The 15,233-nt window shown below is 54.1% G+C and overlaps 2 protein-coding genes across 3 annotated transcripts; one reads left to right on the top strand and one right to left on the bottom strand.

Moving 5' to 3' along the window:
- Positions 1-159: 159 nt before the first annotated feature.
- Positions 160-12,715, top strand: VWA7 (von Willebrand factor A domain containing 7). 2 transcript variants are annotated; one of them, XM_010383345.2, is made up of 17 exons: positions 160-380; positions 693-941; positions 1,219-1,500; positions 2,024-2,120; positions 2,930-3,040; positions 4,100-4,295; positions 4,414-4,583; positions 7,684-7,796; positions 8,021-8,137; positions 8,598-8,783; positions 10,027-10,159; positions 10,259-10,411; positions 10,523-10,615; positions 11,319-11,620; positions 11,699-11,838; positions 12,028-12,202; positions 12,315-12,715. In XM_010383345.2, exons 2-17 carry the CDS (start codon positions 708-710, stop codon positions 12,486-12,488), a joined length of 2,676 nt encoding a protein of 891 aa, XP_010381647.2. In that variant the 5' UTR covers positions 160-380; positions 693-707; the 3' UTR covers positions 12,489-12,715. The 2 variants fall into 2 exon arrangements, with proteins under 2 accessions (XP_010381647.2, XP_030784591.1); XM_030928731.1 differs by lacking the exon at positions 160-380 and having other exon boundaries at positions 503-941.
- Positions 12,716-13,219: 504 nt separating this feature from the next.
- Positions 13,220-15,148, bottom strand: SAPCD1 (suppressor APC domain containing 1). The gene is made up of 5 exons (XM_010383346.2): positions 14,897-15,148; positions 14,514-14,654; positions 13,911-14,006; positions 13,717-13,806; positions 13,220-13,631 (listed from the first exon to the last, which is right to left on the bottom strand). Exons 1-5 carry the CDS (start codon positions 15,008-15,010, stop codon positions 13,536-13,538), a joined length of 537 nt encoding a protein of 178 aa, XP_010381648.1. The 5' UTR covers positions 15,011-15,148; the 3' UTR covers positions 13,220-13,535.
- Positions 15,149-15,233: the final 85 nt, after the last annotated feature.

The following is a 15,233-nucleotide window of genomic DNA, read 5'->3' as shown; positions in this document are numbered from 1 at the left end:
GAGGGGAGCAGAGGGGCTGGGTGCCTGAATCCCTGGGGGTTGCAGGGTGGGAGTGAGGCCCTGGTTCTGGAGGGCAGAGGGGCGCGTCTGTCTGGGTCTGTCCCTGGCACTGTGCCAGGCCTGAGTCACGCTGCTCACTCCCTTCCTCCTCCCCAGCTATCATTCACCTCTGCACTGCGGCCGAGGGAGGCCCGCCCTGGCGTGGGCTGCTGCCTGTGGCCTTGGGCAGGCATGAGCAAAGGGGCCAGGGGGGTTGCCTGTCCTCCCCCACCCTGTGGGGGCCTCCCTCCCCCTCTACTGGGCCTAGGTTAATTATAACTCTGACCTAAGTGCCCTGTGACGTGCCCAGGCCAGCCCTTCCTAGGAGACCCAGCAACCAGGTAGGGGAGGGCCTGAGAGGACTCAGGCTTCCTGTGCATGGGGAGTGTTTCTGCAGCAGGGCTGGTGACTCAGCCAGGGACTGGGGAGGGGGGCCTGGGGGAGGAACCTTGGACCCTTCTCCTGGCAGCTGTGTGTGTCCCTAATGGTCAGATGAGGCCCTCAGGTTGTCTGGGTGACAGAGAGGGCGGGGAAGCCAGGCTGCAGCAGACGCGACTTTTGAGGTAAAGCAGGTGCCCGTGGAGACCCGCAGAGCCAGCCTGCCCTGGAATCGCAGCTGCTTCCTCCTCCCGTGAGAGCCTTCTGTCTCCCAGGTCCATGTCTCAGCCATGCTCCCCACGGAAGTGCCCCAGTCCCACCTGGGCCCCTCAGTGTTGCTTCTGCTGCAGCTGCTGCTGCCCCCCACATCTGCCTTCTTCCCCAACATCTGGAGCCTGCTGGCTGCCCCTGGCTCCATCACCCACCAAGACCTAACTGAGGAGGCAGCACTCAACGTCACCCTGCAGCTCTTCCTGGAGCAGCCACCCCCAGGCCGCCCCCCTCTTCGTCTTGAGAACTTCCTGGTGAGCATCCCAGGGTCCTGTCACACCCCTGCCAGAGTCCCCAATTCCGTGGGGCCTCTACTCCATGAGGGCTCTGGTTGCCAAGAGAAGAGACACCCATGGTCCCACCCCTGCAGCAACAATACCCAGTAGTCTTGGTCCTGAAATTAGGAGTCCCCCTCCTTTGTGGGGCTCAGGCCCCTCATACCCAGCCTTGACTGTCAGTTGCTGAGATAAGGTGGGCAACAGTCAATCCAATGGGCCTCCCTCGAGCCCTGTCCCCCGCTATTCTCCCCAGGGTCGAACACTCCTTGCCGATGACCTCTTTGCCGCCTACTTTGGACCTGGTTCTCCTTCTCGGCGGTTCCGAGCAGCCTTAGGTGAGGTGTCTCGTGCCAATGCAGCCCAGGACTTCCTGCCGACTTCCAGGAATGACCCCGACCTGCACTTTGATGCTGAGCGACTGGATCAGGGACGCGCGCAACTGGTAGGGGCTCTGCGGGAGACCCTGGTGGCAACCAGAGCCCTTGACCACACCCTGGCTCGCCAGCGCCTCGGGGCTGCACTTCATGCCCTGCAGGTGAGAACCGGGTGGGGTTGATGGTCAGAGGGGTCTTCATGTCCGGGATAGAGAGCATCCTATGGTGCCTTCTTGATCATGCCTTCTCCATTCTGGAAGGGGTGGGCACTGGCACGTGGTGCCCTGAGGTTGTGTCCCAGTTCCCCACCTCCAAGCTGGCAGTGCTTCCTGTAGGAACAGCAAGGAGGGCACTGTGGCTGGAGAGAAGTGAGGGTGAGAGAGGAAGGCTGTGAGGTCAGAGAGCTGAGGGAGCAGCATATGCTGCAGGACTCTGCAGGCCCAGAGAGGCCTTGGGTTAGACTCTGAGCTGGGAAGAGATGCTGGGACAGTTTCCACCTGGGCAAAGCTCTGCTCTGAGCATGGAGAGGGGGCAGTGGAGGGGCCCTGGGGTGTCTGGTGGGAGTAGTGGGAGTAGGAGGGGACTTTCCAGGTGGGGAACTCAAAGGAGTGGCATATTAGTGCTGGAGATGGTGAGAAAGGTCAGACTAGTGCCTCATTCCCCTTCTCCTGTCCTCTGGACTAGGATTTCTACAGTCACAGCAACTGGGTGGAGCTGGGTGAGCAGCAGCCACACCCTCACCTCCTCTGGCCAAGACAGGAGCTCCAGAACCTGGCACAAGGTATGGCTGTGACCCTGGCGGTGAGGCGGGAGTCCACAGGGCTACCTCAGTCCACCCGGCCACTATGTCACATTCTGAGGTCCCAGAGGGTGTGATGTTACTTAATCTCTACGAGGACTGAAGTCCCCCAGTCCAAGCAATGCCTGGCTCGGTTAAGCAGCTTCCCCAAGGTCACACAGGGAAAAACAGGGAGGACCAGGTCTCCAGAACTCAGACCCATCTTAAGTGTGGCTTCCTCCCCGCACTGACTCACACGGGGCCTTCTCCCACAGCTCCCTCATCCTCTCGCCTGTCCACAACTCACAGAGGCCGCAATCCCCATAGGATTGGTCCCTACACGTACTGTTTGGGTTTTTTTCTTATTATTTATTTCTGTATTTATTTTTTAGAGATGAGGTCTCACTATGTGGCACAGGGTGGTCTCAAACTCCTAGACTCAAGCAATCTGCCCGCCTCTGCCTTCTAAAGTGCTGGGATTACAGGCGTGAGCCACTGCGCCCAGCCTGTGCTGTGTTTTCTAGCACGGCCCCAGTTTCAAACATTCAGGCTCACTGCAGGCCCACGCTCCTACATTCAGGCTCACTGCGGGCCCACGCTCCTACATTCAGGCTCACTGAGGGCCCACGCTCCTACATTCAGGCTCACTGCGGGCCCATGCTCCTAGGTTTTAGTTCGGAAAGCCTTGCTAGGGAACTTCTGGGCTTTCACTTCATCCCAGCTGGGAGGAAAAGCTGAAGAGGTTTGGGTGTGTGGGGATAAAGGCTGGGGGTGGCAGAATCTTGGGTTCTAGCCCTGCCCTCTCTTCCCAGTGGCTGATCCTACCTGCTCTGATTGCGAGGCGTTGAGCTGCCCTGGGAATTGGCTGGGCTTCACACTCCTCACCTCTGGCTACTTTGGAACTCATCCCCCGAAACCTCCAGGTACCAGACAACAAAGTTCCCCAGAAGTAAGGCGAGAAAGTCACTTCCTTACAGGATCTCTGTCCTATAGGCCCGTATGCCTTTGCTATGGCATCTCCTCCTAGGAGGAGAGGATGCTGGGAACAGGGTGGGTGGAGGAAAGTCCTCTGAGGAGGCTGTGGTGGGGCTGAGGTAGGGGAGCAACTTCTTCCTCCACTGATAGGATTTCTCCCTTGTCATAGGCATCTTTGGGGGACTGGCTGGAGGGATCAGGGGATCCACCATGTGCTGTGCTGATTGACTACGGTGCCCTAAGATTTACTCCAGAATTCCCCTCCACAAAGCATCATCCTTTTTTTTTTTTTTTTTGAGACAGAGTTTTGCTCTTGTTGCCCAGGCTGGAGTGCAGTGGCGCAATCTCGGCTCACCGCAACCTCTGCCTCCCGGGTTGAAGTGATTCTCCTGCCTCAGCCTCCTGAGTAGCTGGGATTACAGGCATGCATCACCATGCCTGGCTAATTTTGTATTTTTAGTAGAGACGGGGTTTCATCATGTTGGCCAGGCTGGTCTCAAACACCTGACTTCAGGTGATCCGCCCGCCTCGGCCTCCCAAAGTGCTGGGATTACTGGTGTGAGCCACCTTGCCCAGTCATTATTTATTTATTTATTTATTTATTTGAGACTGAGTCTCGCTCTGCCGCCCAGGCTGGAGTGCAGTGGCATGATCTCGGTTCACTGCAACCTCCATCTCTTGGGATCAAGCTATTCTCCTTCCTCAGTCTCCTAAGTAGCTGGGATTACAAGCACGTGCCACCACACTTGTCTAATTTTTATAGTTTTAGTAGAGACAGAGTTTCACCATGTTGGCCAGGCTGGTCTCGAGCTCCTGATCTCAGATGATCTGCCTGCCTCGGCCTCCCAAAGTGCTGGGATTCCAGGCACTCACCCACCCCCATCATCATTTCTTGCTGAACCCTTGCTGAGGGGTGAGAGGGTCAGGCCAGGTCTGAAAGGGCCTCATTTTCTTAGGAGGCAGTGGGTTTTTGACCTCTACTCTCCAGATCCCTTTCCCCAACCCAGGGAAATGTAGCCACGGGGGCCATTTTGACCTGAGCAGCTCCCAGCCACCGAGGGGAGGCATCAACAAGGACAGCACATCCCCAGGCTTCTCCCCTCACCACATGCTGCACCTCCAGGCTGCAAAACTGGCCCTTCTAGCCTCCATCCAGGCCTTCGGCCTTCTGCGAAGCCGCCTGGGAGACAGGGATTTCTCCAGGTGAGTGGCCTCCTGGGGATGGACCCCCTCATGGGTAGGCATTCCTGCGGGAACTGAGAAACCAGGCGCTGGGGACAAACGTGCAGACCCTTCACTGTGTCTCTGGCTTGCTCCCCAGGCTGCTGGACATCACCCCAGCCTCCAGCCTGAGCTTTGTCCTGGACACCACAGGCAGCATGGGTGAGGAGATCAACGCTGCCAAAATCCAGGCTCGCCACATTGTGGAGCAGCGGAAGGGCAGCCCCATGGAGCCTATCCACTATGTCCTGGTGCCTTTTCATGACCCAGGTAAGTGTGGTCTGGCTAGGACAGTAGAGGGGAGGAAAATTCAAGGTAAGGGATAGACTGGGCGCGGTGGCTCAGCCTGTAATCCCAGCACTTTGGGAGGCTAAGGCAGGTGGATCACCTGAGGTTGGGAGTTTGAGACCAGCCTGACCAACATGGAGAAACCCCGTCTCTACTGAAAATACAAAATTAGCCGGGCGTGGTGGTGCATGCCTGTAATCCCAGCTACTCGGGAGGCTGAGGCAGGAGAATCGCTTGAACCCGGGAGGCGGAGGTTGCGGTGAACCGAGATCGCAACTTTGCACTCCAGCCTGGGCAACAAGAGCAAAAAATTCCATCTCAGAAAAAAAAAAAGAAAAGAAAAAAAAAAAGGTAAGGGATAAAGGCCTGTGGTGAGGAAGTGGGCTCGTGGTGGCACTTCCTGTAGTCCTGAGTGAGCCTCTATGGTGTGCATACAGAAAATTAGCAGCAACCTGGGTGGGGTGGCTCACAACTGTAATCCCAGCACTTTGGGAGGCAGAGGTGGGAGGATCGTTTGAGCCCAGAAGTTCAAGACCAACCTGGGCAACACAGAGAGGTTCAGGTCTCCACAAAAAAATTAATAAAAATTATGTGTGGGAGTGGTGGCGCATGCCTATAGTCCCAGCTACTTGGGAAGCTGAGGCAGGAGAATCACTTGAGCCCAGGAGATTGAGGCTGCAGTGAGCCGTGAGGGCACTACTACTACTGCACTCCAGTGATGCCGTGAGGCCCTGTCTCTAAAAAAAAAAAAAAAAAGATAACTAGCAGCCTTGTCTCCCACTGTTTCTAAAATGACAGCACTTTCCATTCGTTTAATGCATGATTCATGCTTTGGCACGTGGCCTCTGCTTTCTTAGCCTTTCATGCTAATAAGCCATTTTCTTTTTTTTTCTTTTCTTTCCTTTTTTTTTTTTTTTTTTTTTGAGACTGAGTCTGGCTCTGTCGCCCAGGCTGGAGTGCAGGGCAAGATCTGGGCTCACTACAAGCTCCGCCTCCCGGGTTCCCGCCATTCTCCTGCCTCAGCCTCCCGAGTAGCTGGGACTACAGGCGCCCGCCACCATGCCCGGCTAATTTTTGTATTTTTAGTAGAGACGGGGTTTCACCGTGTTAGCCAGGATGGTCTCAATCTCCTGACCTCGTGATCCGCCCGCTTTGGCCTCCCAAAGTGCTGGGATTACAGGCGTGAGCCACCGCGCCCGGCCGCCATTTTCAATTCTCTCCATTTCCTATAGACAGAGATGGGGATGAAGATGGGGTTGGTGGGGCCAGGCTTCTGGGAGGCATCTGAGATAGCGAGCTACATTGTATTCCTTTCCCATTGATTAGAAGTTAGACTCTCTGGCTTGAGTCTGACTGTGTGTCTTTAGGCTGGTCATGTAAACTTTTCTTTGCCTGGATTTCATCATCCATAAAATGCGTCAGTATCAGTTATGTCTCAGTTAGGGTGGGGCAGGAACAAATCACAATGGTGGAATGACATCAGTTAAAGCTATTTTCACTTCGTTTGTGGATCTTCAGTTGCTTCAGGCTACCTGGATGTATAAGTGCAGGTCACAGGGGAAATGATGGCTTAGCTTGGGCTCAGAAGCCTGATACCTCCCTCATCCTGCCTAACTCCCAGAGTTGAAATGATGATCAAATAAAATGCCTACTGGGCTGAGTTGCCTAAGTTTGAGTCTTATTTGTCTGCATACATCCTACAGTGGCCGGCATTTAATAGATAATTATTATGTTTGATGAAGATATAAATAAAGGTATAAATAAGAACTTAGTACTTATGTGTCAAAGCACTATCTTAAGATTTGCAAAATCAACTCATTTAGTCCTCCCAATAAGCCTCTGAGATAAGTGCTATTCTGTCTCTTTTCTTATGAGGAAACTCAGTGTGTTTTTTCTTTTTTTTTCTTTTTTTTTTTTTTTGGAGTCTCACTCTGTCACCCAGGCTGGAGTGCAATGATATGATCATGGCTCACTGCAGCCTTGATTCAAGTGATCCTCCTGCCTCAGCCTCCTGAGTAGCTGGGACTACAGACAAACACCACCATATCTGTCTAATTTTTGTATTTTTTTTGTAGAGATGGGGTCTCACTATGTTACCCAGGCTGATTTTGAGCTTCTGGGCTCAAGTGATCCTCCCACTTCATCTTCTTAAAGTGCTGGGATTATAGGTGTGACCAGTTTTTTTTTTTTTTTTTTTTTTTTTAATATATGTGCATGTACCCAATAAAGGCCTACAGGAAATGCCACCATTTTTTTAAGGGAGTGGAGGCCCACCTTCTCACCAGGGACACCTAGGTCTGCCCTGCCCTGACAAGTATGACTCTTTTTTTTTTTTTTTTTTTTGAGACGAAGTCTCGCTCTGTCGCCAGACTGGAGTGCAGTGGCACGATCTTGGCTCACTGCAACCTCCGCCTCCTGGGTTCAAGTGATTCTCCTGCCTCAGCCTCCCCAGTAGCTGGGACTACAAGCACGTGCCACCACACCCAGCTAACTTTTGTTTTTTGTTTTTTTTTTTTTTTTTTGAGACAGAGTCTCGCTCTGTCGCCCAGGCTGGAGTGCAGTGGCCAGATCTCAGCTCACTGCAAGCTCTGCCTCCCGGGTTTACGCCATTCTCCTGCCTCAGCCTCCCGAGTAGCTGGGACTACAGGCACCCGCCACCTCGCCCGGCTAGTTTTTTGTATTTTTTAGTAGACAGGGTTTCACCATGTTAGCCAGGATGGTCTTGATCTCCTGACCTCATGATCCGCCCGTCTCGGCCTCCCAAAGTGCTGGGATTACAGGCTTGAGCCACTGCCCCTGGCCAACTTTTGTATTTTTTAGTAGAGATGGGGTTTCACCATTTTGGCCAGGATGGTCTTGATCTCTTGACCTCATGATCCACCTGCCTTGGCTTCCCAAAGTGCTAGGATTACAGGTGTGAGCCACTGCGCCTGGCCAAGTATGAGTCTTATAATGGAGTATTGTTATTTCACTACTTGTCCATTCCAGCAGCACACAGGGACCCTCAACTGGGGAGGTGGCTCTGGGTAGGAATGAGGGGAGCTCTTTCCTCACTTATGTTAACCTCCTTTCCCCTTCCCAGGGTTTGGCCCTGTCTTTACAACCAGTGACCCTGACAGCTTCTGGCAACAGCTTAATGAGATCCATGCCTTGGGGGGTGGAGACGAGCCTGAGATGTGCCTGTCAGCCCTGCTGGTCTGGCCCCTCCCCTCTTCCCTTCTTATGCCCCCCGCGTTTCCTGGCCCCACCACCAGGGGGAGCTAGAACCCTCCTGGGACTCCCCGCTACCTTCAGAATCTAGATCCACTAGCTTCACTCCAGGATTACAGGGCCATATTCCCTTCTGCTTCATCCTCCTTGGCTCTACCCATTCCCCTCCTGCTGCCATTGTTAACACTGGTCGTTGCCTTCCCTGCCAGCTGGCCCTGCTGCACACACCTCCACTCTCAGACATCTTTGTCTTCACGGATGCCTCCCCCAAGGATGCCTTTCTCACCAACCAGGTGGAATCCCTGACTCAGGAACGTCGCTGCCGGGTGAGCAGAGCTGGTGAGAGACCCAGTGTTAGCCTCCCAGGGATGTGAGAGACCCTGTGATGACAATCTCATCACGAGGGTTGTAGCACACTATGGTGGCCTGACAAGCCTTGGCACATGGGAGAAGCAGACAATGAACGAAACCTTTCCTGATACCTTTAATGATACACGTAGGAGACCCCACCCTTAATAATGCAGAGTTTTTATTTGAACCTGCCCAGTAAACAATGTGAAGAACTGGGGATCTAGTCGCCAAAAATCCACTGTGACAAGGGGGTGGCCAACTACTAACTGAAGGCAGGGGGTTCTCACTGGGAGACCCCATCCTAGCAGCCAGAAGGCAGGCAGAGACCTTATCACGAACCATCAGTTCTGGAGAAAGCTTGAGCACAGGGATTCTCATTCATAATAGTGGATGGCACTTGGACACCCCAACCACCGAGCTCTCTTCTGGCCACAGGTAACATTCCTGGTGACTGAAGACACATCAAGGGTTCAGGGACGAGCTCGGCGTGAGATCTTGTCCCCTCTGCGTTTTGAGCCATATAAAGCAGTGGCCCTGGCCTCAGGAGGAGAAGTGATCTTCACCAAAGACCAGCACATTGGAGACGTGGCAGCCATTGTTGGGGACAGCATGGCTGCCCTGGTAAGTAAGTGGGGGCCAGGGCCCTCACTTAGGAACTGAAGAGTGGTCAGGCTGCACCTCTCTTCTTATAGGAGAAAGGGGAATCACTCTCACTGCTCTGTTGTTCTTCCAGTCACGGAGCAGGAAAGGAAGTTTCTCCCCCTCTGAGATCCATGGCTAGCCATTTCTCTTTTTTTTGAGATGGAGTCTCACTGTCACCCAGGCTGGAGTTCAGTGGCGCGATCTCGGCTCACTGCAAGCTCTGCCTCCCAGGTTCAAGGGATTCTCCTGCCTCAGCCTCCGGAGTAGCTGGAGTTAAGGCACCCACCACCAGGCCCGGCTAATTTTTGTATTTTTTTAGTAGAGCCAGGGTTTCACCAGTTTTTTGGCCAGGCTGGTCTCGAACTCCTGACCTCAAGTGATCTGCCCACCTTGGCCTCCCACAGTGCTGGGATTACAGGCTCGAGGCACCGCACCTGGCCTGTATTGTCCTTTTATATCAGCAAACCCCTCCCCGCTTGGCTTCTAGTATTCTGCCTTCAGCGTTACCACAGGAAGTCCTACCATCTTTTTGGGGAAGTGGCTTGTATTTTGCAGAGACAGAGTCTCGCTTAATTGACTAGGCTGGTCTTGAACCCCTGGCCTCAAGTGATCCTCCTGCCTTGGTCTCCCAGGTGCTGGGATTACAGACATGAGCCACCATGCCTGTCCCATCATCTTTTAATGGGGCACAAGATGTGATTGTCTCATCCTGAATCCCTTGCCTCCAACTTTGTCCCTGACCATAATAACTTCATCCCTGGCCCTGTGCCCCTCTCTCACTGTACCCCTTTCTCCCTATGTGACGTGGTTTCTTTTTTCTTTTTTAAGACAGAGTCTTGCACTGTCACCCGGGCTGGAGTGCAATGGCGTGATCGTGGCTCACTGCAACCTCCACCTCCTGGGTTCAAGCAATTCTCCTGCCCCAGCCTCCCAAGTAGCTGGGATTACAGGCACCCACCACCACACCTGGCTAATTTTTTTTATTTATTTTTTATTTTTCTATTTTTTAGTAGAGACGTAGTTTCACTATGTTAGCCAGGCTGGTTTCGAACTCCTGACCTTGTGATTCGCCTGCCTCAGCCTCCCAAAGTGCTGGGATTTCAGGCGTGAGCCACCGCACCCGGCCCAATGACGTGGTTTCTTCCTATCTCCCCTATCTTCTTTGTTCCTCATCCCATACCTCATCTTCTGCCCCATTTTCTGGTCCTGCTGATCCCTCAAGGTGACTCTTCCCCTGGACCCTCCTTTTGTGGTGCCTGGGTGGCCACTTGTGTTCAGCGTGGATGGGCTGCTCCAGAAGATCACAGTCCGGATCCACGGGGACATCAGCAGCTTCTGGATCAAGAACCCTGCAGGTACCTCTGAAGGCAGAGGGAAGAATGGCGACTGGGGAATAGACAGTCGAGGGGATGTACTCAAGGAGAGCCAGTGTTTCATTTCTTCCCTGACCCCAGGGGTCTCCCAGGACCAGAAGGAAGGCACGGGTCCTCTAGGTCACACTCACCGCTTTGGGCAGTTCTGGATGGTGACCATGCATGACCCTCCACAGACAGGAACCTGGGAGATCCAGGTCACAGCTGAGGACACCCCTGGGGTGAGAGTGCAAGGTAAGGAAGGAGGTGTTCCTGGGAAAGGAAAGGAGAGACTGCAGGCCTCGGAGAACACGATCAGTCACATTCCTTTCAGGAAGGGCTCTGACTGCCTTTGCCCTTTCCCAGCCCAGACCTCCCTGGACTTCCTCTTCCACTTTGGGATCTCCATGGAGGATGGACCCCACCCTGGCCTCTACCCCCTGACTCAGCCAGTTGCAGGTACATCTATTCCCTGAGCCCCCACCCACCTAACCCCCAGTTATTTATTTATTTTTTTCCGCTTGTCACCCAGGCTGGCGTGCAGTGGTGCGATCTTGGCTCACTGCAAGCTCCACCTCCCGGGTTCATGCCATTCTCCTGCCTCAGCCTCCCAAGTAGCTGGGACTACAGGCACCCGCCACCACGCCCGGCTAATGTTTTGTATTTTTAGTAGAGATGGGGTTTCGCTGTGTTAGCCAGGATGGTCTCCATCTCTTGACTTCGTGATCCGCCCACCTTGGCCTCCCAAAGCGCTGGGATTACAGGCGTGAGCCACCGCGCCCGGCCAAACCCCCAGTTTTTTATATATATATATATATATATATGTGTGTGTGTGTGTGTGTATATATGTGTGTGTATATATATAACATATATATGTATACATACATCTATGCATATGCGTAACTTTTATATTGAGTTATAATTTACATAATGTGCACTAAAGTGTACAGTTTGATGGATTTCATATAATACACCCAGTTCAGGATATAGGACATTTCCAGCACCCAGAACTCCCTCCTGATGCTCCCCATCGATACCCCTTGAAGGTAACCTGTTTTCCCAGCCATACTCCCCAGAGGGAACCCTTATTTAGAAGGCCATTAATTCTTTTCTCCCTGTCTCCGAATCTCACAATGTTCTCCCCTCCTCGCCCCTGTCTCAGGTCTCCAGACCCAGCTGCTGGTAGAAGTGACAGGGTTGGGTTCCCAAGCGAATCCTGGGGATCCTCAGCCGCATTTCTCCCACGTCATCCTTCGAGGGGTCCCAGACGGTGCCGAACTAGGCCGGGTGCCTTTGGAGCCCGTGGGACCTCCGGAGCGAGGTCTCCTCGCAGCCTCGCTGCCGCCCACGCTGCTGTCCACCCCTAGACCCTTCTCCCTGGAGCTGATTGGCCAGGACGGAGCGGGGCGGCGCCTGCACAGGGCTGCCCCTCAGCCTAGCACTGTAGTCCCTGTCCTTCTGGAGGTGAGACAGTAGGGGAAAGTGCGGCTGGGGCTGGAAAGAGTTGGAGCGGCCCCTTCCCTGACGAGCCCTTCTCTGCAGCTTAGTGCCCCCTCGGGTTTCTTGGCCCCGGGCAGCAAGGTCCCGCTCAGTCTCCGCATCGCCAGCTTCTCGGGCCCTCAGGATCTTGACCTTAGGACTTCCGTCAACCCCAGCTTCTCCCTCACCTCCAACCTCTCCAGGTGAGGCCCCTGAACCCTCCAGCTCCCTCTGGCATCTTGCCCGGCCCGTGCTTATCCCAAGCCCCGCCCCTGGCCCCTTCCAATTGGCTCTCAGAATCCTCCTCTCACCTCACGTGCCCCTGCGGGCGTCCACTGACTCTGGGCTCTGGACAGCCAGGGGCTTTAGCGACGCCTATATCGTCTCTCTAGGGCTCACCTGGAACTGAATGAGTCGGTCTGGGGCCGCCTGTGGCTGGAGGTCCCAGACTCAGCGGCCCCGGATTCCATGGTGATGGTGACTGTGACTGCAGCGGGACGAGAAGACAGCCCAGTGCCCCCGACTCATGCTTTCCTCCGGCTCCTGGTATTGGCCCCAGCCCCGCAGGTGAGGCACCACTACTTTCCATCACAGGGTAGGCAAGGCAGGGGGAGGGTGGTGTAGGTTTAATTTGAGTACACTCTAGCACACCCTGTCATTCTCTTCCTCTTCCCCGCAGGACCAGCTCGCCACCCCTACCAGCTCATCTGACCCAACCCTCACCACGGCCACCCCTGCCTTTTCCCCCTTCACATTGGTGACTGAAGGCAGGGCTGGGGCAGGGTTGGCGGGCAGCCCCTGGTGGGGCACAGTTGGAGGGTTGCTGCTTCTGCGAGGCCTGGCCTCCTGGTGACACAAGAGACTCTAGAGGGATGGGTCTCCAGCACTATTTTCAACCTGCCCCATTGGTAAGAAGACCTGGGACACATTTGTCACATAGGCCTTAGGACCTTGCCTCTCCTAGCTGGGATGAAGGTTTTCTTTTTCTTTTTTTTGAGACGGAGTTTTGCTCTTGTTGCCCAGGCTGGAGTGCAGTGGCCCAATCTCGGCTCACTTCAACCTCCGCCTCCCAGGTTCAAGCAGTTCTCCTGACTCAGCCCCCCGAGTAGCTGGGATCACAGGTGCCCACCACCATGCCCAGCTAATTTTTTGTATTTTTAGTAGAGACAGGGTTTCACTATGTTGGAAAGGCTGGTCTCAAACTCCTGACCTCAGGTGATCCAACTGCCTTGGCCTCCCAAAGTGCTGGGATTACAGGCGTGAGCCACCGTGCCCCACCAATGAAAGTTTTCTTTCTCCAGCACATCCCTTTCCTTTCTTAAAAACTTCAAGACTGGGGCTGGGCGCGGTGGCTCACGCCTGTAATCCCAGCACTCTGGGAGGCTGAGGCAGGAGGATCACTTGAGCCCAGGAGGTTGAGGCTGCAGTGAGCTGTGGTCGCACCACTGCACTACAGCCTGAGCGACAGTAAGACCCTATCACAGAAACAAAACAAAACAAAAAAACCTGTAAGACTGGGATAGAGGGCAATGGATTTTCCCATAATGCACTTTTCCTAACCCTATGAGAAACAAACCAAAGACATTTTTGGAGAAAGTTGCTTTCTGGAGCAGCTTTGGTTTTATTTTTGTATTTAAGGCTGAAGGACAGTTTCAATAAACATGTCTTCTCCCCAGAGGGATTTCAAAGAAAGATCATTTTTGCACGTCATATAGGGGAGAATGAGGACGTGAGACACCAAGAAGGTGAAGTTTTCAGGAGCAGAGGAGAAACATTACACCAAGATGTCTGAACTTCATTGACTCACTACCTGGAGCCATTTTTTAGCTGTTGAGTTAAGAAACAGAAAAGGGAGCCTGGGGCTTCTGTTTCACCAGGCTTAAGGGAGTGAGAGGAGGGTTTAGACACGGGTAGGGCCTCTTGGCCTGCTGGTGCAGCCCCGCTGAGCCATCTCCTCCTTTGGCTGGGTGACTCCTTTCTGCTGCCTTGACAACTCCTGGAGGAGAGGAGAAACAGATGGGGCCTCTGGGCTCCTCCCAGCCCTGCAGGGTGGGGCTCCTGCCCTCTCTCTTGAAGTTTACCTGTTGCCGCCACAAGTTCTGCTTCCTTCGTCTTTCCTTTGAATCCTGGGTGGTGCAGGAACTAGCCTTGTTCAGTGGACTTGGGGAGAACTGGAGGGGAAATTCACTGGGTTTTGTTAAGCCAGCACTGACCCCAACAACTCCCCTCACTAGTCCAGCTTCCCAAAAGTCTAAACTGAAAACAATAAACTCACCTTCTCATGAATCAGATTCTGCAAACAGATGTTCACCTTTTGAATCTGGGCTAACGGAGGGCCACCAGGCTCTGAGTGTAAATCTGTTAGAAAATTCTAGAGGAGGAGTTGGAGGCTGACAACATGGTGAAAACCTGAGGTCCATCTGCCACTCTATTCCTGTCACCACAGGCCATCCCTCTCATCCAGATTCCCTCATCCCAGTACCCTCCCAGCCAGGTGGGAAAATCCAATACTCTTCACTTCCATCTCTTTAGCAGGTCAGTTCCTCCATCCCCTCAAATAGCACAACACCCCCTTTCCCTACTCTTCATGGAGCCTCCCTGTCCATCCCTGCCCCATTGGAATAATCCGGCCACGCCCTCATCTCCATGGAGTGATCCAAATCCCTCTGAATGGAATGCAGACCAGCTTCCTCCAACCCCAACAATGAACACCAACTTAACACTTGGTGGCATCCTGTCATTACGATGCTGCCTCTAATTCATGATCCCTGACCATTAACTCTCCCCTCTCCAGAGTGGTCTCCGGCTGTGTCTACACATTCCTTGTTCTTCCCTCCCTGGCCCTCCCCCGATTCACACAGAGGGGCAGCCCCCATACCTCACCAAGGGCCCCTAGATGCAGCTGCTGTTGCTGTGCCTCCTTCAGACGGTCTTCAAACCAGGCCTGGCCATGCTGTAGCAGCTCCAGCCCCTGCCACAGGGCATCCTGTTCTCTCTCCAGAGCCTGCATCCTCCGCAGCTGGGAAAGGCAAGCACAGAGGCTCTCGTGCCACAGCAGGGCTCTGGGTTATGGCCCTTTCTCTCCACCCCTGGTTGGGTTCACTGTGTGGTCACTGAGTGTGCACCCAGACTGGCCACTGAGGACCTGGAGGGCAAGGGGAGGCAGGTGGGAACACTGTGGGCCCTCAGACTGAATGGAAACATAAAGGGCAGGTCTATGGAGAGACTTCCCCTGGGACCTCTTGTTGTGCTGATACTCACCCAAAGGAAGAAGCTCTGGGCCCCCGGGTCTTGGCGGCTTGTTCCCAGCGGCAGCAGCAGGACTGTGTAGGGAACCTGCACCAAGGGCATCCCGCCAGAGCCCTGGCTCCCCATGGCTCTGAGGTGGGAAGGGTGGAGCCACTCCCACTGGTGCAGCCCGGGCTGGTCCCTCCCTTCCACCCCTGCCTTGCACCCATCCTGCCTCTGTCAGCCTCTCAGGCCCCTTCCTGCTGTGTCTGTCTGAGGCTGGGGTGTTCCTACTTGAGGAGAGAGACCATCTGCCTTGGGCCCCTCTGTCTTCCCTCTAATGTTTTGTAGGGCCTCTCTGAAGTGGTTT

Source organism: Rhinopithecus roxellana, chromosome 4, assembly GCF_007565055.1.
Source record: "Rhinopithecus roxellana isolate Shanxi Qingling chromosome 4, ASM756505v1, whole genome shotgun sequence".
Lineage (NCBI taxonomy): Eukaryota > Metazoa > Chordata > Mammalia > Primates > Cercopithecidae > Rhinopithecus > Rhinopithecus roxellana.
This window is presented reverse-complemented; position numbering and strand designations above follow the sequence as displayed.